This window comes from Dicentrarchus labrax, unplaced genomic scaffold (genome assembly GCF_905237075.1).
Source record: "Dicentrarchus labrax unplaced genomic scaffold, dlabrax2021, whole genome shotgun sequence".
In the NCBI taxonomy this organism is placed as follows: domain Eukaryota; kingdom Metazoa; phylum Chordata; class Actinopteri; family Moronidae; genus Dicentrarchus; species Dicentrarchus labrax.
In genome coordinates this window covers 22,873,463-22,891,441 of record NW_026136711.1, presented here as the reverse complement: position 1 = coordinate 22,891,441, position 17,979 = coordinate 22,873,463, and the positions used below count along the sequence as shown (strand labels likewise).

At 40.7% G+C, this 17,979-nt stretch overlaps 1 protein-coding gene across 7 annotated transcripts in view; it reads left to right on the top strand.

Annotated features, from left to right (window-relative positions):
• The window catches only part of kaznb (kazrin, periplakin interacting protein b), a 106,935-nt gene that overhangs the window by 28,896 nt on the left and 60,060 nt on the right, over window positions 1-17,979 (top strand). For 5 of the 7 annotated variants that reach the window (XR_007886373.1, XM_051413903.1, XM_051413908.1 and 2 more), the window contains exon 4: window positions 13,818-14,025. Coding sequence is in view for 6 of the 7 variants with exons in the window: in XM_051413903.1 (XP_051269863.1) it covers window positions 13,818-14,025 (208 nt within the window). In the remaining variant the exon portion in view is untranslated. Of the gene's footprint in view, window positions 1-13,274; window positions 14,026-17,979 lie in introns of those variants that run through there. The other 2 variants (XM_051413904.1, XM_051413906.1) reach the window with 2 other exon arrangements.

Sequence of the window (17,979 nt, the reverse complement as noted above, 5' to 3'; positions counted from 1 at the left end):
GCTTGAGGTTTGATGTGCTTGTATTTTCTTGTGTGTGTTTCCAGAACTGGTAGTGTTTACTGATCGTGAAGACAACAAACAATCATCTTAATAAGACATTTAGTCTGGGAATTTTATAGCCATGAGTGTCAGTATTGTGAAAGAAGACCGAGTGAGGCAGATTGCTTACAATAAAGTTAGAAAAAGTGGCATTTGATTCTATATAAAAATGTTGATTTGTGTTTGAAACTAGCAAAATAAGACACTGGGATGCAAAATCAGACTAAATTACTTGTTAGGATGCAGATGTTTTGAATTGTAGAGCAAGCTGATGAAAAGTGGGTAATAGTCTCTCTCCAGTGCAAGACAAATAAGCTTCATCTACTGTATATTCTCGTATCAGTTGTTATTAGTCTGTATCACAAAGTCAAATGAGAGCTACTGTAGATAATTAAGTCACTTCAGGTACACAATGAATTCAGTCCTGCTACAGTCAACTGGGACAGCCTGCACATAATTGTATATGAGTCCCTTTGCTTAGAGACCCAACAGTAACACCTTCAAGTATAAACGCAGACTTTAATGCTTAAATCTTTGTGGATTCTCCTTCGCTCTCTCATATTTAGTTCATTTAAAATTGTTTACTTTGAGCTCTGGATCCCTGATACTGTATATATCATGCTTCACTCGACCCTAATCCGCGTGGCTCTCACTCAATTTACCGTATTCACATCATGTATTAACACTCCTCTGCTTCATTTCATCACTTCTTCGGAACAAGAGGGAATGCTAAACACAGAATATATTCAAATGGAAACATTTACTGTGTAAATGCAGGAAATTGGATCAGAAATGTCAAACACAAATGCTCATAATGAAAACCCAATTTCAGTATGTTTCTATAAGCCTATTATTAAAAATGGAAGCAGTTGGTTAGATTGTGTTGTGTACATCTTCTTGTGTAATGAATCATGTTCTTAATGTGCTACTCTGTTCTATCCCAGCCTTGTTAGTATTCATGAGTATGATTACGATTGCTCTCGTCTACCCCTACTCTGAATCCTCTTACGCTCTCCTGCGGTTCTTCATGTATGAATTTATGTGTGGTGCCGGCTGGTTGCAGCGCTTCGCTCTGCCTGGATGCTCCACTTATTGCAAGTTTGGCTGCTTCAGTGAGAACTTGTTTCCAGGGATCTCAGCTGAAAGCCTATCAGCATGCATAATCATGCATCGTCTAATACCGCTGTTGCCAGATTACTGAATCTTAATTTTTTTTAGAATTTTTTACAATTCCCTCGAGAGCAGTTCTGCTCTGTCATGAATCTTTGTGATTTTTTTGGTGAGCAGATGGTATTTTAATGAACTCCACAGAAGATATTTTAATGGGATGCTTGTCCTTTTGCAACCCTGACATAAACTGCCAGGCAGGTGCTTCTGAAAAGAGCTGTAATTGTTATTCTTTGGAGGCAAGGTGATGCTTAATATTTCTATAATGTATTGTAAATCACCCACAGAGTCACATTTGAGGTCTAAATCCATTTAATTTTATCATTTATAGATTAATTAAAATGTCACAAACAACATTAGGATCTACGTTGTGAAAAATATTTCCTTATGTGGCAGCAAACAATGACCCTGGTAGAAAAAAAATGTTTTTCTTTATTTTGAGCTCCCAGGATTCTACTTAATGTGTAAGTCATCACATCAGAAGTATAACATATCTGTTCTTTGATTAATTTGAATATTTTTTCAGCCTGGACATTTACATTTTTCTTACAATATTTCATGTTTACAAAAACCTTCTCACGTTCCTGCAAAATGAGGCTCAGCAGGTTTCCAGTTGGGCTGAAACTCATTAAATTCCTGTTTACCATGCAAGGTAGCATGCTAAAGCTATGTTTAATTTAGAGCATAGGTGTTTTGAAAATGTTCCTCAGGTGGAACAATTTGAGACCAGTTGCTCTAAATGGCTAAAATCCCTCAGAGTTTTAAGATCAAACTGTGCCAAACATTTAAATCCTGGAATGATAACTGTGAAGTCAGTGCATGTGAATAGACTTGAATAGAAGTGAATACACATTTTATAGCACAGATATTTAGTCATTATGTAGTGTAATGTACTTATAATAATATTTGACCTTTATTGAGTAAGTAAGTTGAGGGATCATCGCAGGACTGCAACTAACAATTATTTTTATAATCAGTTTATCTGCAGATTATTTTCTGAAAATAGTGAAAAATGCCGGTAATTGTTCACAGTCCAGGGTGAAACTTTCAAATGTCTTGTTTTGTCTGACCAACAATCCAAAGCCCAGAGATATTCAGTTCATTATATACAACAAAAGAAAGCATCAAATCCTCACATCTGAGAAGCTGAAACCAACAAATGTTTAGTATTATTGTTTAAAAACGATCAATTAGCAAAATAGTTGCTAAAATAGTTGCTCTAAATTTCCCATATATATTTTTAGCTAGTACACTTTGTAGTACACAATTCTTTGGGTGGATCTCGGTCGGTGTACCACTCTCTGAAATATCAGTGTTTATTGGATGTCCTGATATTTGCTCCTCAGGAAAAATCCTAATAACTTTGTTGATACCCTGATTTCTCCTCTAGTGCCACCAGGCGATTGATATTTTATTTTGTCTCATACTTTGCTTCATGACTAAATACCTGCAAAATGAATGACATTCCCATCACCCTCAGCTGCACCTTGTTTTAGTGCTAATTAGCAGCTAACAAGCTCAGATGTTGAACATGATAAAAAAATATGCTTGGTAAACACCAGCATGTTTGCATTGTCATTGTGAGCGTGCTATCATGCTTACATTGCAGAGCTGCTGGCATGGTGTTAGTCTTCTTATCAATAATGTAAGCACGGCTAACATTTTTATGAGGCACTCCGAGCACTTTATTAAGGTTAGAGAAGATCATGTTCTTGGCTAAATATTTGAAAAGTTGACACTAACTGGAAGCATAAAACATGACATGTTAACTTTTTTAAATATTTAACCTAAACCATTATATAACATTACAAACAGCCTGTCACTGACCTAATCTCATTCCAAGTGTTTTAGTCTTAACCTAAACACATATGCCGGATGCTAAACCTCATCACTGTTGCACTTTGTACACCCACCATCTAGGCCGACAACCTCCCCGCAGTCTGCGTGATACAAGAAGGTAACACTTGAACTAGAAAAAAACATTCCCAGGGAACATAATCTAGGCAGCAATAACATTTCTTTCCAAATATATTTGGCAAAACAGCTTAGTGGCACAGTTAGGGAAGATGAATAATGTAAAGTAGAAAACGTTTACAGTGGAGGAGAAAATGGGTAGATCTTTAAATAACAAGGAACAACAACTCAGCAGTTCTATGAACAGGTTTTAAAAATATATAATACGTAACATCTTATGATAAAATATACTTTAATGCATGTTTCATCACATTGTATAGAGTTTATACATTTCACCAGGGTTGGAGAGCATTTTGTATATTTATCCAAAGTGGTGCAATTGCAAACAGAGAGTCTGCCAACTGTGTATTTAAGTGTAAAAGCTCTTCACTGTACTCTCCAGCCTCTCTAACTCATCTGTGGTTTATGTCTAGGTGTGTGATGTCTCCTCAGGGAGTAACAGGGTGACCATTAAGTTTTCAAAGGTTTCTGTAATTAAAGGTGTTTTTTAGGTCTTGAAGAATTGCAATCCAATGTGATTGTTATCCTTGGTAAACAAACTGCCTTTTGATTGTGGCTTTAAGCTACTGTATGGTGATCAACAAATACTCTTTCTTGTTTCACTCCCTCATTACTTCATCTGATTGTGTGTTTGTCTCCTTGACAGAATCTCACATACAAATAGGAAGCCAGCTGACATACAGTATTTACCCAAACACATGCTCATATTGTACAAAGCACTCAATATAAAGCATATTAGATGCACAAGCAAATTACAACTAGAAACTCTTTAACATCAAGGACAATTAACACACAGGGGCATGTCTATAAGGGAACTGCTTGGGTACACACTCTGAAGCATAGTTCATCTATTCAGCATGACTGTAAAATGATACTATGTTAATTCGTTTGCTACATTTTTAAGAGACAGAAAGAAACACACATTGTTTGGCTTTCCATGGATCTTAGTATTAATGCCCTGTTATAATCCCTTACAAGAGCCCAACTCCCTGAGCCAGACAAGTTTTGGATTCAGACAAACTAATTTAGCATGCAGATTAATGCAATTCCCAGCTCCTGCAGGAGTCAGCTTATTAAACAAATTTAAATCACATACATTTACAATTAGAATAAGTTGGAGCCATTAAATAAAAGACACAATACAAAAGTATCTCATCAGCACAGTTTGTCTCTCTAAACACATTTGCATAAGTGCTTTGCCCTTTTGCACTAAAGCATATGTAAAGTAGTCGTACCCTCTAACTATAGTCACAGTCTGAAACAGGTTTTCAGTCCTGAAAATGATCCTCCTTTTCCTTCAATTATATTCACGAATGAGTCAGCCATATTGCTCTAATTAAAATAATCAAAGTCCTACCGTCAGGTTGGCACTTCTTCGGCACTGTTGTGGCTTGCGTTTAATTGCTTTTGCATTTTAATGTTTGCGCTATCTGTGTGTGTGCATTATGCGAGTACAGGTGTGTGTGTGGTGCATATATGTGCATGAAAGGCTTTCCATGCAGAACAGTATGCTAAGCCCGGAATACTGAGAGAGTTTGTGCCGGTCTGTGTTCCTTTTACTGACTCTCTACTGCACGCTTGAATGTCTTTCAATTTAGTCCTCCTGATAACTCGGCTCTCTCTCGCAGAGATAAATGTTGAAATATAATAAACGACTTCGCAACTTCACATGTTTTTGGCTCCAACCTTGTCTCTCTCATACTGTGTCGGTGCCCTTTCATTTCTCTGCCTTATTTATCTTCCTTCCCGCTTCCCTTGTTTCTCATTTTTCAGCATGTTCCTACAAGTTTCATATCTTGTAGTATTAGCTTGAGCAAATAAAGAAAGTAATTCCTAGTACACTTGTGGGTCTTGGGAACAATTTAAAATTATCTTGGTCCCACTGGACAGTTATTGTATCTTTAACAATGAAAGCTCTATTATGTTATAAATATTGTGTTTTTAAATATATTTTTATTCATTTTTTTGTGATTCTTCTTTTATGCAAAAATGTATAGCCAAGAGACATTACTGAGACAGTAATTGGACAAGTGCAACTGCTTGCAATATACATTTTTGGTAAGAAGTGGACTGAGGGTCACTTGAACGTGAAGAAATTGGAAAACGTGTACGGTGTATTGGCGTGCATACAAAGTAGCTGCATGAGGACAGCGATAAAGTGGTGATGGAGTGATTATTGTCTGTTACTATTCATTGGAACTGTCCTCTAGAGTGGGAACATGTGATAGTAAGATGAGTCTCTTAATCAATAGGCTCTGCAGATGTGCCTTTACACACACTGACAAGGGGATAAGCTCCTTATCAATACACTGTACCGAAACAGCTCTCTGTCAGATATGGATTAATCTGTCCTCAGTACTGCACAGCTTTTTCCCCCCGTTAAACCTGTCAGTTATTTTCCTGCAGTGCTACAGTGTACCTGGGAGTGGTCTTCTTTGGTGCAGAAAATTCCTGTATGGTCTCAGCTAAAATGTAGTGTTTTCACTGCAGACTGCGTATTGCATCTGTTACTGTGTGCTGTTCGCCGGCTTCGGTCACTTAGAGGAGTAGTTTGACTTTTGGGTAAATACACTTTCTTGACAAGGATTTGATGGGAAGACCAGTACCACTTTCATGTCAGTACAGTTACCATGAACAAACAAGATATAATGTGTTTATTTGTGATCTTTAGAGATAGTGAGCCAGGCTAGCTGTTTCCCCAAGTTTCTAATCTTTGTGCAAAGCAAAGCTAACAGGCTGCAGGCTGCAGTTTTTACTGTACAGACATGAGAGTGGCATCAATCTTCTCATTTAACTCTCAGCAAGAAAGCAGATAAGTGTATTTCCCAAGATGTCAGACTATTCCTTTAAATGATCTTCCTTTCTTCCATTAATATGAGATGAGTTCTTTAGTCTGGAAAACAAGCTTCTCCCAAACTCTTCTGTTATTCACAGAATAAGCCAGACAGCGGCCCTGTTCTTTCATCTCTTCATCTGAGGCTTGCCCAGTTGTCTTGGGAGGTGTACTCTAACCTGCTCTCAACAGCCTGCCATGATTAGCCAATAAATAACTAAACGTATATCATAAATCAACAGGGAGAGCTCTGTCAGGGTGATTTCCACTGCAGTTGCCCTCTGAAAATCACTCTGCTGCTCTGAGAAAAGAAAGAGAGAAAGATGGATGGAGGAAGGGTTGGCGATGAATGAGGTTCTCCGAGTGTTGTATAAAATGTTTTACCTTGAGAGAGGGTTCCTCTTGAAGCATTACCTTCAGACAGCTCCTTTACTCTACTGAACAGCTGGTCAATAGTTATAACCTGTAGTTTTTTTTTTTTTTTTTTCTAGTATCAGGACTGTGATAAAGCTGCCACTAGCTACTCCCACAATTCCATGTTACTTGGATTCAAATGACACTTTAATTATGTTGATGATTATAACACTGTCAGCTATCTTTCTCATCTCCCCCGCGAGCTATAGGCACATCTCCTATTCTCTCAACATCACAGTGTAATTGTGCCTCCTGCAGAAGAGAGCCAAGAACGATGACAGGGGCGAGGAACTCAATTAGACAGCAGCAAAGTAGCTGAGTGTGTAACGCTGCGTGCAAAACATGCACCTTTTGTATCGACGCCGACTCTGTTTGTGATCTCACCATGATCCTCATGTCATTAGAGATGACTGCAGCATTCAGCTCTGCTTGCCTGCATGTTCAAGTCTTAAAACAAAAGTATAACTTGAGCAGAGTGGGATCGAGCAGACTGGCAATGGGGGACTACTGGGAGAAGAAGCAATGGCAGAAAACAGCCAGCAGGGAGCAGAAGTGAGATAGAGGGGAAATGAGGCAAGAAGCAAAATGGGTCTCGGTGGACAGATGAAGGCGTGTGCAACCGTGGAGGAATTTCATTTTTTGCAGTTTTATTCTCCATCATCAGACGTATATTTCCCATCCCGCAGGACTGGAAGTTCATTATAGCCCAACCCGCTTCCCCCCTCCCGCAACCCTGCATCATCTCTGCCTTCAGTTCCCCCAGAGTCCTGCAGACAAGCCTTTATCTTGATACTCATCAGGGCCTCTGGCACCGCATTTCATCCGCAACCCTGTCGACCGTTATCTCCAAGTGGAGAGGCTGTCGAACTGTTTATTATTACCAGACTATCAGAGATGGGAGAAGGACATGGCTGCAAGGTGTTGGAGTGAAACTTGGGGAGGCCTTTGGGTGACAGACATGCTGAGTTTGACAACAGATAATGGGTGCTTCTCTCTAGGTCTTATCTCAGCCTTCTGGGATGGGAGAGTTCAGACCAGAGTTCAAGCGGCAGAGGAGGAGTAAAGCTGCTGCCTTCTACTGTTCAGCAACCTGTTGATTGCACCCTGCTGAAGGTTTCAGTGAGCATTCGGTGATTACAGCTGACTGGACTGTAGACAGGTGCATTTCATAGCTCGGCCTTAAAAGGACTCGTTATCCTCCTAACTCCTTATGAAGTATCTTGTTTCAGATGTTATGACTGTTATGAGTGACACCTTTCAGACTTACATGCAATCATGTGATCTGTTCCTATCCACAGCATGGACAAATAAAGCTCTTAACTGAATAACAAACTAACTAGAAGGCTAGTGACGGGAGAGAGAGAGAGAGAGTTAGAGAGAGATAGAAAAGGACAGAGAAGGAGAGAGAGAACACGTAGACAAACAGAAAGAGTTGAGTTTCCGCTCCCTGTCATTCATGGTTTACTCCATCAATGACCCTCTGTCCCTGTGTGTCACCACTTGGGGCAAAAGGCTTTCTCTCCTCATCACTAGCACAGACATAAATACCCAGTTTTTTCTCCTCCAGCTGTGACATTTGCATTTTATAAATCTGCATTCTGTGCAAACATTCAAAGTGAACTATATGTGACAGAAACTCAAAAGCTTTCTGTAGTCTTTTTTTTCTGTTTGCCACCAACCACATCAGCACATGTACAATTGTGTCACTGCTGCTTTATTGCTGTGGGAAAGCAGTGCTATTCAATCCAACTAACAAAAGACAATTTTGTCTGAAGCTTCTTGTTTGTCATGGTTGTTGGCAAAAGAAAGCAAGAGGTAGTGTAGTGGCACAGAAAACACTTGTTTTAATTTGTAACTTTGATAACTCAAACTCTTCCTGTCATTTTTTTCATGCAGCACTTTTCTGCATTTTTTTTTTACTGTTTCACACAGTGTACTGATGGTGAACAGACAAAAGTAAAATCTAAATGTGGTGCAAATTAACCTGCCTATAAGTAAAGATTTCAAACTGTTGTACTCTTTGATGTTGGCAGACAGTTTGCTGTGTACCCAGACAGCCTTCCAGAATAAAATGTCCTGAAACCTGCTGTTTTGTTTCAGTACCCAGCAGACTGAACATTTTGACACACAGAGATTTAGAAATTCATAACTGGTGTCTGTGAAGGTTTATATTCAGAGCAGCTCTACTGTATATGGAAGCTGGGACATCTATCTGGAATATATAAACAACCATAATGTTAGCAGTGTGCTGCAATAAAGCCCTCCAGAGATGACTCTGTCTGTTGAAGGGGCCTCATGGAGGAATTTTTGTCATTCTCAGTGCCGATTAAGCGAAGAGGCCTGTTATTATTTGACCATGGAATGAACCCCAAATATTTCAATTTCAGCTTCATTATCAGCCTTAATCATAAACGCTGACGTTTCATTTGGAAATCAAATTAAAAGTAGGCTATTTATTGCACAAGAGCAATTACAGATTAAAAAGTTTTTAAAATATCTTTTTTTGAAATCCAAAGCTTCATGACCCACCATTTGCTTACACATATTAACTTTTTAAGGTGGTTTTGAAAAAATTTGAAAAATTTGTTCAGCTGCCTCCAAGTGGCAAAAAAACTAAAGAAATCATGCAGGTTGATACGTCTATATGAGCAGTATAAAATGTTTAGAATGTTTGATGATGTATGATATTGTTTCACTATATCTTGTAATTTCACCCTAATAAAGGATACATAGTAACACTTTAACCCAGCCAATTTATGTAATAAATTATACCAAATTACAATGTAATTCTAAGTAGATATAAGGACATTTCAAGTGTTTATTAATGTACAGTCAACAATTATAACTTCTCCTATGAAGACATATTTTATATTATCAACAGTGTTTTCCCATGTTGGTGTTCATTATCTGTTTAAATAGTAAATGGACTTGTACTTTCTAGTCTTCAGACCACTCAAAGTGCTTTTACACTACGTGCCACATTCGCCCTTTCACACACATTCACTCGGTGATGGCAAATGGAATCTAACTCATTTGACATGTGGCGGGAGGAGCTGGGAATCAAACCAACAACCTTCCGATTAGTGGACAACCTGCTCTGCCTCTGAGCCACAGCCGTTTATACACCAGTCTCCACTGGCTGAGCTATAGTTGTTGACAAATATATTAATGAACACTTATATCTTCTTACAATGACATTATAGTGTGTTATAAGCCATTCATTCAATGTTTAAAGTGTTACCCCTTCAACTAAAGAGTTGATGTGGACGAGGGCACATTTTTTGGCCTCCATTCTTTTATCTTGGAATAAATATTGGATTAATGATGGAGTACTGTTATGGCATTGTGCTACAGAGAACCTCAGCTTGAGATGTGACTTTGCATTTATACCCTGCAGTATGTGCTCACTCATGAGAGTTTCCCTTCAGTCCAGCTGCAACCATGTCTTCATGTAATGCAACTCTTTTTCACTCCTGTATCACTCCTGATGAGGTGTCCTCCTCTAAACTTGCAGTGTGTTCCACCAGGCAGCTACATGGGAAGAGCCCTGGACCAACACATAACTGAGGTCTAAAAGTCAGGTTTTCTCTTGCCCTATGCTGGATCTTCCTCTCAGATACCCACCCAGCTCCTCCTATTCGCATATAACTATCTTATACACACCCTGACATGCAGTGTAGCTTTCTTTTTCTCATAGTTTTCGATAGACATTAGTAACTTTAGTAGAGTGGAGTGGATATTTTCCCCAGGCCCCTGATAAGACTTGTATAAATAGTTGAGCAGGGCATTATATCACTTTGCTATTGGGAAAAAAATGGAAAGCATTCCAGTGTGCGGAGGATTAGTCGATATTCAATTAACCCAGGCAGACAGTCATGGTGACTGTTTATCAATACCTCTTTTTAACTGCGCACCGTCGGCACACTTAATTAAACTTCCCATTAATAGCATCAAACAAGTGAGCAAACTGAAAACACAAACACTCGGTAAAGTTTGGAAAAGTGAACCAAATCCATAGAAGCACCGATGGGAGAACTGGTTATTTAAGGGAGTCAACCAAGTTCCTGCACTGGTCTAAGGTCTCCGCCTTGGCCATGCTGTACATGCTTTCAGTCCACTTGTGGAGACAGAGGAGGACTTTGTGTGTTTTGGACACACACACAATTATGCATCACATAGTATTTGTCTGGTTATTGATGTGTATCTGGGACACATCCTGACCCTTGACCCTTAAAATCATTCATTTCCTCGCATTCCACAGTTGAGCGTATGAAAGCCCTGTCTCACATAGCTCAAAGCAGACTGTGGTTGTGGTTTCTTATAAAGGACGCCGTCATGTTGTTTAAGAAAACCAGTTGCTTTGGAATAACGGGACCCTTCTGTATAAAGCAAGAAGTGGAGACGACCCTCATCGCTGCCCTGTGCTACAGGCGGTGCTACATTTGTCCTTTACTCATCAGCAACAAATCAGGGCCAGCACACTAATCGGGGACAGGGATGTGGCTGTCTAGACAGTGATAATGATCTGCTAACATGTGATCAAACATGCCAGTACTGGTAAAGAAGTCTTCTCTAGGAACTATATTAATTTTGCTGTTTGGGTTTCATCTGCTGTGAGTTGAACAGCGGAGATGTTGATAGATGTTACAGATTATATGATAAGAGGAGGCTGGAGACAGAAAAAAGACAGATGGAGAAAGCAGGAGAAAGAAACAGAGGCATGCAACAAGATAAGCACTGTTATAATACTGTATGTCGAAGTTGTGCATGATAGGATGAAATCTACAGCTACAACTAATGATTGTTAGCCTTGCTAACAGTGTGCCTCTAGGGTCTCGGGATGGCAGTTGGTCTGAAATGTCTAACAACTATTGGATGGATTGCCATTCAGTGTGGTGCAGACATTTGTGGTCTGCTACAGACTTTGTTAATTCCCTGATCTTCCATGTAGTGCCACCAGCAGGCTGACATTTTTCTGGCTTTTAGTGAAATACATCGACAATCACTGGATGGATTGACAATAAATGTGGTGCAGACATCCATGTTGCCCAGAGGATGAATCCTAAGAACTTTGATGATCTCCTGACTTTTCATCAAGTGCCAACATTGTACCAGAATTTCTTTCGTCAAATACTTTGGTTCCTGACCCACAAAACAAATCCCCCTCAGCTTCAAGCAGGGATACTTAACTCACTTTGCCCGGGGGCACTTTTGCCGGCCAGTTAATAAACAATTGTTTAATATTTATCAGATAAAATGAATAAACTTTAGGTTTGTTAATGTGGTAGAATAGTATGATTTCATAGTTGTAATCTCACTGCACAGATTGATAATATGCAACTTCCAAAGAAATAGCCAAAGGACATTATTGAACATTAACTAATAGTGTAATAATTTTATTGTGAATTCGAAGATGGTTGGAGTGCCACCCAGTACCCTATCACAAGTTGTGTTATGTGTATATTAGCAAATTTAAAATAAATATGAACATGGTAAACATTATACGGTACCTGCTTAACAAGTTAGCATTGTCATTGTGAGCATGTTAGCAAGCTGACAATATTTTATGTTTTGACAATCGTTTTGTCTCTAAAATATCAGCAAAAGGTAAAAAATTGCCCTCACAATTTTCTACAAGGTGACAGCCGTTCAAAACCCAAAGATATTTAATTTTCAATACTATTATCTCTGACAGTTGAGATCACAAGATCATTCTTTACCTTAGAAAATAGGCCAAAGTTGTAATATTCACCAAGGCCACACTAATGGGCTGAAAGTCATGATCTGATCTGTAACACCGTTACCATACGGACTTCCTCATAGAGCAGCAGAGACACAACCAACAAGTTGTGTCTCTCATTCTCTCATCAGTCTCGCACACTTGCAGTCCCATCTTTGTTTGTCTCTCTCTGCCATTGTATGAATACCAATGAGCATTGAGCCGTTATCACCAGAGCCTTGAATGACAGCATCTGAGTGATGTATCACTCATCTGCCTCAGTTTCTTGCCAGATACAGGATGTGTTTTCTTACTTGGGAAATGAAATGTCAAATGCAGATTCAAAGTTGTCATGGCTCAGCAATATCCGGGACTGTTTTAAGTTAAGATGAACGGTCTATCCCCCCCATCTCTAACCTTTTGTGTATGTGATGGAATTTTACAACTGTATACAGATAAGAACTGATGGCCATGGTGTTTGTTTGCTGGGCCCATGGATAAACTGAAATATAATCCTTCCAACTGTTTTTGATCAAAGAGGTAAAGCTCCGCTATGTTCTCGCCACAGCTCGATTGTAATTCTCCAGGCCTCTCCTCTTTGTGTTTAGCCCATTAGAGGGCTGTGCCTCTGTCCTCTGCTAAGTTTGCTCTCAGAGTTGAAATGTTTTCCCCTTGGGCGCCTTGAGCCAGCCCCCTTCCCCTTCCACCAATGTGGGGGTGAGCTTTCCCAGGACAAAGAAATGAATATATAATGGAATGAAAAAAGAGGGGGTGGGAGAGACAAAGAGACAGCGGGTGTGTGAGTGAGAGGGAGGAAGGGAATGTGGGAGCAGGAGGGAAAAGATATAGAGGGCTTGACAAGTGCTTGTCAAAGGGTTCAACACTGCTGCCAAGCTCTGAGTGCAGGGACACGGAGAGAGGAAGGAGTAAATAGAAACAATCTGTCTACTTTTCCCCTATTATAGACCCGATTGCTAACTCATTACAGACTCCATAGGGTGTGGGATACACAACACACTCTGTAGTTAGAGAGTTGCTGGAGAGCAGCTCAGTCCAACTGCGTCCCCCCTCCATCTCCCCTGGTCCTCCAGCACATGGTACAATCCATTTAAAAGGCTGCATGTCATCTCAGTGTGTGCTGGGTCCTCTCTGAGAGCAGCTGCTCACAGCACATTCTCCTCGGCGGGAGCACTCACTTTCCCCTCCGCCTGCTGAGCTGCATCTCTTTTTCTCCTCTGTCTTTTTTTCTCTCTCTCTCTCTCTCTCTCTGTCTCTGTGCTCTCTTTGCGTTCTCTCTTCTTCCCTCTCTCTTTCTCCCGCGCTCACTCTCGTTCTCCTTTGCCCTGCACTGACTCACACACACACACACACACACACACACACACACACACACACACACACATGCTTTCTCTGACTGTGTAGTGCTTGGCCACACAGACATTATTCTTTATGCAGTAACAGGTAGACATCATCTCTGTGCTGCTCAGAGGAGAGCAGAACAGGGACCGGCGTTTTGGCTTCTTTCTTTTTTTTTTATATGTGCGAAGTAAACTGAGAGAAGAAGCACAGGTGGAAGAGGAGGATAAGAAGAAGAAGAGGAAGGGGTCTTAGCTTCACCCCCTCTAATGCTCCACTTGACATCATGCTGCTCTGTGTGGATTTGGTCCTCAGGGGAAAATCCTTAAAATGATGGAAGACAACAAACAGCTGGCACAGAGGATTGATGGGGCCATCAAGTCCGCCAGTCAGGAAGTGACCAACCTCCGCTCCGAGCTCTCTGCCACCAGCCGCAGACTGGCAGAGCTGGGTGCCAGCAGCCCCCCTGCCTTGGAGAACCACCACCAGCACAACCACCATGATGACAGCCTCCACTACCGGGGTGAGTGTCACAGCATGTGCATGTATGTGAAAGTGTGTGTGAGGATGTGTGTGCACTCACGCCTAATCCCCTGCCTCTCCGTGTGTGAGAGTGAGAACATGAACATGTGTGAGTGTTTTGAAATCAACAGTGGGAAGTATTCAGGGAATGTGCAGCGGGTTGACTAATATCATTCCACTATTCTTCCACTGACTTATTTTTCCCCAAAATCCACACCAGAGTGACAGTGGAAAGATTTAAAAGCAGACTGAAAAGAAAGAGAACAAGAGGCAGACTAAGTGTTGTTATTGGACGGGAGGGGTTGGGGTTAGAGAGCGTGGGCCAGAGCCGGTCCTGGGTTGAGTTTCCCAGGCAGCAGCTGGGCTCCTCTGGGGCTGCGTTCCCTCCAGCTCTGGCTCCTTCTCTGGTCTCTTCCCAGGTCTGGCAAGGAGTCTCAAACCAAGCTTTGGGCCCAGGAACTGTATGCCAACATCTTAGACTGGGACTGGCGACACCATGGCACCATCGCTTAGCTGGGAAAGAGATGTGATGAATGAGGAATGAGCTTTAAACTGAAGTTTTCATGGGACTGCTCATTCTGCTCATTCAAATGTTGAAGTTTTGGCTTCATGTCCTGAAATCACATGCTTTCTAATATCACTTACGTAAACACTATGAATGATAGACACAGTTTTATAGTTGTTGTCTACTCTTGTTCACAATTGTTATCTTTATAGCTATTTTCTGTTTGCTTCAGCTTGTGTAAAACGACGGCCTGTGTCTAATTAAACCTTCTTACTACTTTTATACAGCTGACATCTTGGATTCATTAATGATGAGTTTTATTTTGTAATGTTTGGAACAACAGTGTAAGCCGGAAAGTCCCCGTGATCTTGTTTGCGTGTTGCCCTGATGTGTGAACTGAACAACAAATACCACATGACTAAATCACTGTACTGAGCAACTAATTAGCCATGAAAATCTTAAAGCTTACAGCAGAATATAGGATAACGTAACAGATTCATCTTTTCAGCCTGGACGTATAGAAAGTTTGGCTTGCTGATATAGTGAAAAGGCCTCTGAAAAAGTCCCTGGCCTCAGGGTGTGTGCATGTTCTGCATTTGACTTGGATATGTTTAGAAGCTTGGAGGTTATTGAGATCATACACTAGCAAGCAGCTTGCTGTCAGTGTCCATTAAATGTAGTTCAGCAGCAGGTGATTCCTCATTTCCACTGCTGGTCCTAAAGGCTGATCTATGTAAAATGGGGTTTTAGAGTGCTGATTGTTTTAACTACGCCTTTGGCATGTGAATCACGGCTATCAGGGCTTATCCCGTGTTCCCTCGGCGCCTTAGTTGTGCACGTTCTCCGGAATTAATGCAATGCACTCTCAAGATGCAATTAAAGGGTCACTCTGCCAGTTTCACACATGGTCTTGTGAGAAAATAGCACTGATGTTATAATGATGTCAAGTTACGTTATGGGAAATAAAGGATAGGAGTTTGATCCATACATACGTTTGCTGCTCTGGTTTTGGCCATTCATTTTTAAAATGTGTCTTGCAAGTCCCCCAATTTTATGGAAGTGAAATTGCTGCTTTAAGCACGTCAACAGTGGGGACAGTTAACCAGTATGTGACATAAGGTGGGCAGCACACAGTGGACTAAATCACAACAATGATGGCTGAAAGTTATGAGAGAGAAATAGAAACTGTCACTGCGGATCCTTTTTTTCCTCTGCTCTCATTAACATTAAGATCTCAAGGAAGACCAGGGTTGATTTAGCCCTCATCTGCTGTGTAGTGGATATACTTTTTAATACACAAAAAGCAGGCAGGAAGGGAAGCTTGCATCACAGTTTACACTAGTGTGCTGTTGAAGTGAGTATGTCCCAATATGAAGCTACCCAACTGGGTATCTTTTCTTGGCCTGTGAGACTGGTGAAGGAACTGCAGTATCTGAATCGGATGTGTCAGTTTGTCCACCCTTAGAGTGCATTCAGAGCAAAAACAGCCTCGTTTTTCAAAAATGAAAAATTTGTTGGGTGTATGTTTTTTAAGGTACCAGTGAGACAATAAAATACAAAGTAGGAAGTATTATTTGAGTAACAGATGAATGTGTTTGAAGCATAGACCGTATAAATAAAAATGGACATAGTCTCCACAAAGTCATACATAGGTTTCTGAAGAACTGTTGTGAAGCTCAGTGTGGTTGGCTCTGGCCATCGCCATCTTGGTAACCCTGACTTTGCTGGCTCCTTGCTAATCCAACAATGAGCAGAGACGTGGAGCGTGGGAGTAATGTAATTAACGAAAGAAACAGGTGTTTCATGCAAAGATTCCTGTACAGTTGTAATGAATGCGGAAATTAGCTATATATATATATATTTTTTTTTTTTTTTTGTACCAGGCTGTAAACATGGGATGTTGCCACTTGGATTGAAAACTGATGAGATAGCCAAACTACAATGGTATATGATATTGTGAGAAGGGATTTTACAACTCAAGAAAGTTATCCCCATGGTTGGAGGATCCTGTGTCAATGGTGTGGCCCCCTAAAATGGGGGGTAACATTGTTTTACACGACAGGTCTAAAAACGGCCTTAGCCTCTTTATTGCTGGAATAACTCACGCTACAGTGAGTTATCTGTTGTGTCCATCCTGCTTGCTCTGCTTCGTTCCAGTAGTGTGAACAGGCAGCCTGACATTCCCACATTCCTGAATGTCAGAGCAGTGATGTCATACTTCCTGTTCCCAGAGGCCAGTCTAGCAGTCAGGTGACTGACCAAACCAAACACAGCCACACAGTCCTCCACCACCATTCTTTTTTTCAAGCTGACAAACTAACACAGCAGAGCCCTCACCTTGCCCGCATAAAGAGGGATGAGCCTGAGAACCGCTTAGCTTAAGGATGTTTTTTTAAAGATTTTAAGTTTAAGATGATTCGTCTGAGAGATCTCTCGGGTTAGGCAGTTTGGTGTGTGATGAGCCAGCGTCAGCGTCCAGTGGCTTAGGGAGATTAAATGTTCTTTAGGTGTGTATCCCTCACAAGGCCGGGCTGTTTGTTAGTCCATTTGTTGGCTCTGCCCTGTGCAGGATCAAAGCAGCAGAACGAGGTTTTTGAATATGCATGAACTGACTTCCTGTTAATATATTGCACTGTGCCAAAATGTCAGAATTTTTGCTGTTTCCCTGTAGAGCTTCAATAACATCTCTGACAGATGTCCAATAACGCCATAAACACAGCACTTCAGCCTGCTGTTCGTGTTGGCCTTGGAGTCTGTCCTTCTTACCGAACTAATCGCGAGATTAAATCACCGGAAAACTTACAGTCTCTACATCCTGCATCAGGATTCCTTTTGTACATTTTGTGTAATTTTTCTAAGCATATCTCTGTTTACAAGAGATAATGTCTTATCTTCAAGTCAATGGAAAGGATCTTTGGCTGACTGTTACAAACAACCTGCCTCCTTTTATTCAAGCCACTGACAGTAATGTATTCATTGCCAGGGTGATGACACCCCCTTATTATTGGCCCTTCCTCTTAATCCATCACATTGATGTCAAGACCTTGTTTAACATTCCTAAACAACGCTGATGTTTCAGCACTAATCGACTGCATTGCTGCCATATCTAATGTCCATCTGACTTGTGAAGGGAAAACATTGAGCTATGTATCCAGCTTGCACTCAATTTGTCTCAGGGAACAGAGGCTGTATGAAAATATTTTGTCCTCTAAAATCAATGTGAGGTAACCTTATGGGATACATTACATTATTTATACTCTTGGTAGATCAGTGCCCGGCAGTCGTTCAGTGAGAAAGTGCTCATCATGGACTCATGGGAGTCTGCCAATACTGATCCATAAACCTTTCTAAAACACAACTATAAGGCAGCTGTTGGTGACTCATACAGTATGAGGAGTAAAAGGTGACACAGGGAACAATGTGCTGAACACAAAGGGAGAAAGCAGTAAT